Source organism: Acanthisitta chloris, unplaced genomic scaffold (genome assembly GCF_000695815.1).
Source record: "Acanthisitta chloris isolate BGI_N310 unplaced genomic scaffold, ASM69581v1 scaffold3080, whole genome shotgun sequence".
In the NCBI taxonomy this organism is placed as follows: Eukaryota; Metazoa; Chordata; class Aves; order Passeriformes; family Acanthisittidae; genus Acanthisitta; species Acanthisitta chloris.
The window spans coordinates 126,257-135,172 of NW_008649768.1; the positions used below are offsets into that span (position 1 = coordinate 126,257).

Below are 8,916 nucleotides of genomic sequence, written 5' to 3' on the forward strand. Positions count from 1 at the left end.
GTATCTGCCTTTTAGATTTATTCACACTACAGGATATATACTGATTTCTTTTTAAACTAAGATGTTATGAGCACTGAGTTCATAAAGGGTAATGACTGCAGACGTTCGTGTGACCTAGTGAGTCTAATAACTATGTCTGTATGACTTCTTCATGGTATTTTCTCAGGTGCTGCCAGGTTTCTTATTAAGGAACTTTCCTACCACAATCTAGAACTGGAACGAAATCGCTTGGAGGAACTGGGAGTCAAGCGCCAGTGTGTGTGGCCATTCATTGTGGTCATGGACGACTCCTGCGTCTTGTGGAACATGCACAGTGTCCACGAACAGTCCAGGTAAGTAACCATCCACGTTGGGGTCCTTGCACTGATCCAGCACAGACAGCAGCACAGCTGAGACTTAGGCTCATCACTAGCACCTGGCAGGGCATGAAAAGACAGCTGGAAAAGTTGGGCAGCTGGAGTTGCTGGTAATATACTGAAGATATTGCCAAGCAAAAGTGGCTTACGGCAGTGGCTTAAATATAATAGGATCAGGCTGCCTGTCCAAAGGACCTTGCAAAGGTCGTTATTCACTGAGTTATTATTCAGATAGCACAGGAACTGTATGCTTAGACTTCAGATGTATTGTCTAAAAGGCAAACATTCAGCTCTTTTGCTCAGAGCAGTAGGAAGGATGCACGTTTGTCTTGTTGGCCACCAACATTCAACCTCCTGCTGCTGAACACTTCCACCTCACTGTACCTGTACATCTGTGTCAGTATCATCAACAAACCACTGCTTGTGTTTGTGCCTTGCCTAAGGCTACTCTTGCTTTTAGTGACTAAGGGAGCAATTTCTCAATGTTACTTCCCTGATTTGTTTTGATTCAGTTTATGTTTCACATGAAAACAGTTTATTTTGGGGAACTTGAGCTTTTTAGAAAGCATTAAGCTCTTGCCCTTCTCAGTGCTTATGCTGTCCATTACAGAGGAAATAGCCTTTCAGAAATGATGCATAAGGTGATTCCTTTTCCCTTCCTAATTTGCTGTGTAAGACCTTATTCTGCTGAAAGGCTCATTTTCTTAATGGCAAAATTGATGTGATAAGATTAGTTGTTTGTTGTCTAAAAGAATGTGTTTATGTATATGTACATCTGGAATAAACATTCTTAATTAATGGAATTTCTTGATCCTTTGTGTACACATATATGCAGCATATGTTACATAAAAATAGCAAGGCATGTTTGTATGTTGTGTATGATCATGTTTTGCAGCCAGTCCCTGGAGCCTGGGGGTTTCAGCAAGAACGTGTCTCTGAAAAGTGTCCTCCAACACATTGAAGCCACCCCCAAAATTGTTCATTATGCAATACTGGGTGTTCAGAAATGGAACAGCAAGCTGAATACCAGGAAAGTAAAGGCTCCGTTCTCCAGGTGCCACGTGCGTGATTTTATACTGCTCAACATAGACCTGACCCAGAATGTGCAATATGATCTAAACAGGTAGGCAATACATACATACCTGTGGAAAAATAGTGTGTTCATTTTTTCTCTTTCTCACATAGAATCATAGAATTTTAGGGGTTGGAATGGACCTTACAGATCATCTAGTCCCAACCCCGTGCCCTGAGCATGGACACCTCCCCACTAGACCAGGTTGCTCAAGGCTCCATCCAACGTGGCTTTGAACACTGCCAGGGTTGGGGCAGCCACTACTTCTTGTCACAATATTTCTGAATGCTGTTGAGATAAACAAAAACATCCTGTCTAAGGTAATGAGTGCACAGTCACCACAAATAAAACACAGAGGGATGTATGTTTCATCTGAATGCATAAGGCATCAAAATTAACTTACCGTCAGCCAAAAAAACCTAAGAGATACAGACAAGAGAACTAAAAACCAAGGAGATACAGGTAAGGGCAAGAGAGGGCTTCAGAGGACAGAGAAGATAGGGGGAAAGGAAGGAGACATCAGGAGAAAAAAGTAACCAGGAGACAAAAAGTAGAAAAAAGGAGCCAAAATTATGTCACAGGAAGAGTGTGAAGCTTCCAGAGGCTTCTGTAAGAGTCTGTTGCATTACTGAGAACAAGAGTGTAGGAAATAGCCATTGCTATGTCAAATGCTGTGAGGAGGGATTCCTTGTATTTCTTTCAGAGTCAACTATCCTCCCTGTTGCCACTTGGGTTTGCAAGAAAAACATGAAAAAATAACTTTCCACTATCTCCTCTTTTTTTTTTCCCCTCCTCAACTAACTTCATCCTAGAGCATTTACAATAAAGCCTTTTACTACTAGTTCTCATCACAGACTGAAGCAATATCCAATTCTCCTGCTCCTCAGACAAGTGAGTTCAAAATAAACCCTGTCTCTGCTGGCCACAGACAGCCCTGGGGCTTCTCACCCTGGGCTCCTGCTGCTGTTTTCAGGCATCCTATATATTTGAGTGAGGAATTGTAGCCTGTCAGTGCAAGCTGGTGTGGCTTCCAGAGCTCTTGGTTTCACAATCTCTATCAGGTTGAATCACAAGATGGAAATCGGCCCACAGAAGTGAGCAATACCATCACAAATAGCACAGGACAAATGTTACTTCTCAGCTGCTTTGTCTCTCATGGCCAAATATTTGTCAAATCCACATTTATCCCCTGATTCCAGTTATCAAGAGAAATGCCATATAGAACTGGCTTGTTGAGAAATGGAGATTGGTCACTGCAGAGCTTCTCTCAGTTCCAAGATATGTATTAAAAAAAAAAAAAAACTAAAAAGGATTTTAGAAAAGGCAGGGGTGGGGTGGAAATGACTGATGCTAGTACATGATGAGGATGAGAGGGCAAGCCAGATTTGGTATGAGGAAGAGCCCTACAGACACACTGAAAAATGAAAAACTTGTTTGGTCTTAAGATGACCAGCAGTTGCTTTCCTACACCAGGAGCACATTGAACGAATGTAGAGAATTTGTATTAGCACTGTATCAGATGGACTCCAGAAATCTCTGCTGAGAGATCACTGCATTTCAGCAGTGGCTGTGTGAACGCTTTGCTTGTGCACAGCAGCCACACAGCTGTTTTAGTGATCTTGTGTTTAATGTCCAGGTATTTCTGTGAAGATGTAGATTTTAATCTGCGGACGAACAGCAGTGGCCTCCTCATCTGCCGCTTCAACAACTTCAGTGTCATGAAGAAACATATTCAGGTTGGAGGACAAAAGGATTTTGTCGTTAAGCCAAAAATCATGGTGAGTGTGGAAGTTTGCTCTGTCATAGGTAAGGGGTAAAACCAGGACCTGTTTCCCCTAGAAATAATGAATTCTCCAGTCTTTTAGAATTATTTTGTGCTTATCTGAGAGCTCATATTTATGGCTTACTCTCTGGTAAGGTTGACACATCAAAAATAGAAAATTATCGATACTTTACTAGTTATAAATTGCTAACAAAAATCATCCTAATCTTAGAATATAGACTGGGATTGGAAAGAGTTTGGCCTGGCAATTCAGTGGTATCTCTGATGGAGGAAGAATTTGCAGACATACACTCTGATCAAAAGCAGGCAAGTTGTACCAAACTCGGTTTAAAAAACGTTGGCAGAGCCACTGGTTTCTGGTGTTTGCTGGTTTGGGATAACTTTCAGTCCTTGCACTTCCTGACAAGAGGCCTGAGGAAAGGCTCTGGAAACTGGAACCTTCTGAAATGCACCCAGAAAATCCAAGTATTTATAAAAATATACCAAATATTTTATGCGGTGTCTTATACCTGTGCCAGCTTTAAATGGAGGAGTATTTCAAAGGATTGTTTTTAATCTAGGAACCTTACAGTTCGTGTTCCTGGTGGTTTTAAACACATCCCACACGATCCCTCTTTTAAAAAATCACCTCCATACTTCAAGATTTAACTGACTAAAGCCTGATTTGAGTATTTTGAAGGTCATTTTCTGGATTTTCTTTTTCTTGTGGTTGCAGTGGAATCCGTAGTGATGAACTGGCCTATGAGATAACTCCATAGGAAACATTTTCTGTGGATGACTCCAGCAGTAAGGCAGGATGAAGGACACTGTGACAATTTGAACCCCCTGTTTTATGTCCCTTCTTTAGGCAAGCAGATACCCACAGACGTATTTAGCAAGCACAGAACAAGTAATTTATTTCTGTGCTGTGTTGCTCTGTCAAAATCAAGCAGAGATTTTTGATCCTTTCCCCCAGCTTTCTCTCTCTTCCTGCTCTGTCATAGTGATCCTTTCCCTGGTTAGAGGAACTCCCACAGAGCAGATACACTGAGTAGTTGGGTTAAAAGGGGCTCCCCTTGGTTTCACTGCAGGTTTCGGACAGCGTGGCACCCATAATGCCTCTTCAGTACGTCTGTGCCCCTGACAGTGAGCACACGTTGTTGGCAGCCCCATCTCAGTTCCTTCTGGAGAAATTCCTTCAACATGCAACATATAAACTCTTCCCGAAGGCCATTCATAACTTCAAGAACCCGGTGTTGGCCATTGACTGCTACCTGAACATCGGGCTCGAGGTAAAACATATTTGCAGGGATAATGAGGACAAGTAAATGCAGATCAATGTCTTTCTTATGTTGAAAACCCTTTCATTTATGAACGCTCGGCATCAAGGGTAGTGATTGAGGACTTTGGCCTCAAACAAAGTCTGCTGTTGGAGCTGAAGGACCAACTCCACTGGAGGAGCTGGTGGTGAAACCTCAAGCTGACTGGTGTGGATAGAGACCAGAGGTCTGTGATGGATTAATGTCACTGCTGGATTGTGCCAGGTCCTGCACTTGGGTCACAACAACCCCGTGCAGTGTTGCTCCAGTCTTGGGGAACAGTGGCCAGGAAGCTGCCCAGTGGAAAAGGACCTGAGGTTGCTGACCAACCGCTGGCAGAACCTGAGCCAGCAGTGTGCCCAGGTGGTCAAGAAGGCCAATGGCATCCAGTCCTGTATCAGAAATAGTGTGGCCAGCAGGACTAGGGGGGGGGATTGTCCCTCTGTACTTGGCACTGGTGAGGTCACACCTTGAGTATTGTGTCCAGTTCTGGGCCCCTCACTACAAGAAAGAAACTAAGATGCTGGAGTGTGTCTAGAGAAGGGCAGCAAAGCTGGTTTATGGTCTGGAGCACAAGTCCCATGAGGAGTAGCTGAGGGAGCCAAGGGCGTTTAGCCTGGAGAAACAGAGGCTCAGAGTGACCTTAATGCTCTCTACAACTACCTGAAAGGAGGTTTTATCAAGGTGGGGGTCAGTCCTTTCTCTCAAGTAACAAGCAATAGGATGAGGACACAGCCTCAAGCTGTGCTAGGGGAGGTTTAAATTCCTGGAGGTATTTAAAAGATGCATTGACATGTCACTTAGGGACATGGGTTAGTGGTGGACTTGGCAGTGCTGGGTTAACAACTGGACTCAATGATCTTGGATCTTGTGAAGCCAAGATAATGGTTGGATCTCGAGGAGTCTAACCTAAACCATTCTCATTCTGTGGTGATTTGCAACAGAATTGGGCCTGTCTTTCTGAAATAAGATTTCATACAAAGAAGAAACCCAAAAATGATGCCATTCTTGACAGAAGTTGGTGTACACTCTTTGTTGCTTTTTCCCTAGAAACTTGGGTTTCTAGGGAAACTAGGTTTTTGGAAATATGTCTTAGAAGCCTGTGGGTGGGGAGATCAGAATTTTTTACCCCAGTGATCATTTTGAACTGGGTCTGAAGCAGGGTGAAGGTCTAACCAGGATTTTGTTCCAACAAATTTTATGGAGGTCAGCAGTAAGACAGAGAAGACAGCCTTTGATACACAACAGCCATCACTGCACTGAGACACAGGATAGCCTCAGTGCTGGGAAACACAAGCTACAGCAGTTTCAGTACTCACAGAATTGCTTACTGTGTTTGACAAATGGATCCCTATTAGAATAGCCTGCATGATCCCTACAGTCAGCAGGTAATTTGTAGAAAAGCAGAAAATCAAACAGAATTGTGGAGAGCTCTGAAATAATGTGTTGCAGACTTGGTGAACAAATCTGAATCTAGAAGTTTGTCCTCAGGGAAGTTTCTTGTTGGACTGTATTTTTACCAGGACCTGCTGAGTGGACTGTTATCACTAAGTTGTATTTCATTCCACTCAAATCATTCTTAGACACTTCTAACATGGAAGTGCTTCCTTTTTTTCCCCCCTTCTGTTTCAGGTGGCTATATGCTATATTAGTTCTCGCCCGCACTCAGTCAACGTCAACTGCGAGGGAGTGTTCTTCAGTGGACTTCTGCTCTATCTCTGCGACTCCTTCGTCGGCGCAGACCTCCTCAAGCGATTCAGGTTTCTGAAAGGTAATTTCTTTGCTCTGCTGGGCATCCTGGGTGCTTTCCTCACAAGTACTGGCACAGAGTCGAAGGGAAAGGCAGAGGATTAAACAGCTTCATTAAACAGCTCTGTTATTTTCAGTTAGTGCTGCCATTGTTTCTAAAAATAGATGGAGTGGGTTTTTTTGGGAGTGTATCAAACTTATGTTCCTGTTGGCAATAAATGCAGGTAATTGAACCTTAGTTAAGCTTTGATAAATTACATTCATTAAGTTATTTTAAAGTGACATCCAGTGGGAATGGGTACAGAAAAACAAGGATCCATGGAAATCAGGCAGTGAATTGTACAGTCAGCAGCTTGAGAGTTTAGAGCATATGTGTGACTGATGAGGATGAGAAATTCTGCTCTGGCAATCAGTCTATAATGGCAATAAATCTTCAGTTCTGTAGATGGGGCAGCTCTTAGCTGGAGGATGATGGGGCCTACCGTTCTGATGATGAACCTCATCAGATCTTTCTTCATCTCTTTGTCAATGCAAATAGCAAATTGCCATAGGTATTCAGTAATGCTGCAACAAAATGTGTTGCAGAGCTCCAGTGCATTTGTGGTGGTACAGCTGAGCTGTTTCTGTCTTGTGCTGGCTGAGGATGGTGCACATGCAGGGGTGCCATGGGCATGACCCTGAGCCAGTCCCAACAACCATGTCTTGAAGTTTGCTCCTACACTTTCTTGGGCCCTCCAGGGCAGGGGCAGAGGAGGAAGGCAGGAAGACATGGTGGGCGATGGTCCTGGCCACCACCAGGTCCTCAGAGCTGATGTGGGCTGAATGCAATCAGAGAAGACACTTTGTTGCTTCTTGGGCAAGGGGTGTTTTTTTCCCAGATTGGTGGTGGGAAGCGCCTTGCTATGTTTCAATCAAGCAGAGGAAGGATCTGGACCTGAACTTTGTGTCAGGTGCATGGACTGGAGTACAGAACAGAGAAAGCCATGAAGGTGTCCAAGCTCTCCTGATCCTTAGATGACTATGTGTAACACCAGGTGGAAGGAAGTTTGTTAAGCCACAGAAAAATTAGGAACTCTGAGAGTCTTTACCAAGAGGAGCTCTCTTACTTAGGGCATTTACAACAGATTCTCTTAAGAGTCAGTTGTGGAACTGGTTTGGCTTGGTAAAATTTCATCATTGACCTTGTATAAACTCAAATGTCCCATGAAATAAACAAAAAGTAGCCTTTTTTTTTTTTGGCATAATTACCAGTAGTAATTTGAAGGTCTTGGATTCAAATTAATGTTATCCCTGTTAGAGATGATGTTATTAACACCAGTCAGGCAGTGACATTGTGTGATACACAGCAGACCTCACTCTTCCCTGTCTGTGCCTTTCTGCACACAGAATGGCAATGGACAGATTCATTTCTGTCCTGAGGCTCACAGGACTGATCGGAGCCTGGGCTGGACAGTTGTTGGTAGACCCTTCTAATCCTACTTTCTTCCTACCTAGCAGAGATTCCTGTAAAATATCTGGGGAAAATGAATGAAGGAAATGAGCTGTTATTGCCCCCTGAGAACCTAACGTGCTTATCAATTGCAGGTGCCACCCTGTGTGTCATATGTCAAGACAGAAGCTCCTTACGGCAGACAATAGTCCGGTTGGAGTTGGAGGACGAGTGGCAGTTCCGACTTCGGGATGAGTTTCAAACTGCTAACAGCAGTGATGATGAACCACTCTATTTCCTTACTGGACGCCATATATAAGCTTCGCTAAGACACCACTAGCTAAGAAAAAAAAAAAGAACTTTTTTTTAAAAAAAGTACAATCACTGTGGAGCAAAGTGCAACCAATATTTATCTAGACTGGTCTAAAGGATTCCCCACAATTCTGAAGTAGGCTTTATTCCTTGGGATAAAGTTACCACATTGATTATGATTTAAAGGATCCTGGATTCTAGTTTTTTTCACATCAGTCACAACCGCTGACGATAATCCCATAACCAACCAAGCTGTAGGATCTGTGAAGAGGACACTGGTTGAAGAAGAATCCTTTTTATATTCAGCTGAGTTAGGGGAAGAAGCTGCTGTCCTCTTGCAGCTGCTAGCTTGAATGTGTTACATGAAACGCACCCCAGTGTGTGGAATTTATTAAAGATAGGTGGAGGAGAGCCCACCGCGTCTCGTCAGCTCTGTGCTGCGGGACAGGAATACTCAGGGGTTTGAAACTACAATATAAAATAGGTATTTGTATTAAAAGGAATAGTCTTGTTCTCTGTGCAGTGTTAGTTTAAAATTTGTAATTTGTGTATGTATTGAAACTGTCTTTGGCAAAATTTCCACGGGTGTTCAAAGTTTACTACTTAAACCTGAACAAATCAGCAAACGCATGGCAGACACTGTGCCCCCACCCAGTTCTCCCAGCAGAGTTATTTCACCCCAGTAGGCAACCCCTCCTCAGCTCCAGGGATGAAGCAAAAGGCTTCTCATAGCTGCTCTCTCTCTTCAGTTAGAGGCCAGAGTAACTTCTCTGCAAATTGCCTTTAGTTTCTCACTGTCCTCAAAGCCCTGGAGACTTGTGGTCCATCCTCCTTCGCATAAGGTCTGTCCGGTGCCTTTACAGTGGGCTGTACACAACTCACTCTCCATTTCCTTTACGCTCTACTCCAGCTGGCTG

The 8,916-nt window shown here is 43.5% G+C and overlaps 1 protein-coding gene across 1 annotated transcript in view; it reads left to right on the forward strand.

Moving 5' to 3' along the window:
* GREB1L (growth regulation by estrogen in breast cancer-like) overlaps positions 1-8,124 on the forward strand; it is a 62,885-nt gene extending 54,761 nt beyond the window's left edge. Inside the window, exons 28-33 of the mRNA XM_009070922.1 lie at positions 167-332; positions 1,252-1,479; positions 3,065-3,206; positions 4,282-4,482; positions 6,142-6,280; positions 7,843-8,124. Coding sequence (XP_009069170.1) covers positions 167-332; positions 1,252-1,479; positions 3,065-3,206; positions 4,282-4,482; positions 6,142-6,280; positions 7,843-8,006 — 1,040 coding nt within the window. The 3' untranslated portion in view covers positions 8,007-8,124. The remainder of the gene's footprint in view (positions 1-166; positions 333-1,251; positions 1,480-3,064; positions 3,207-4,281; positions 4,483-6,141; positions 6,281-7,842) is intronic.
* Positions 8,125-8,916: the final 792 nt, after the last annotated feature.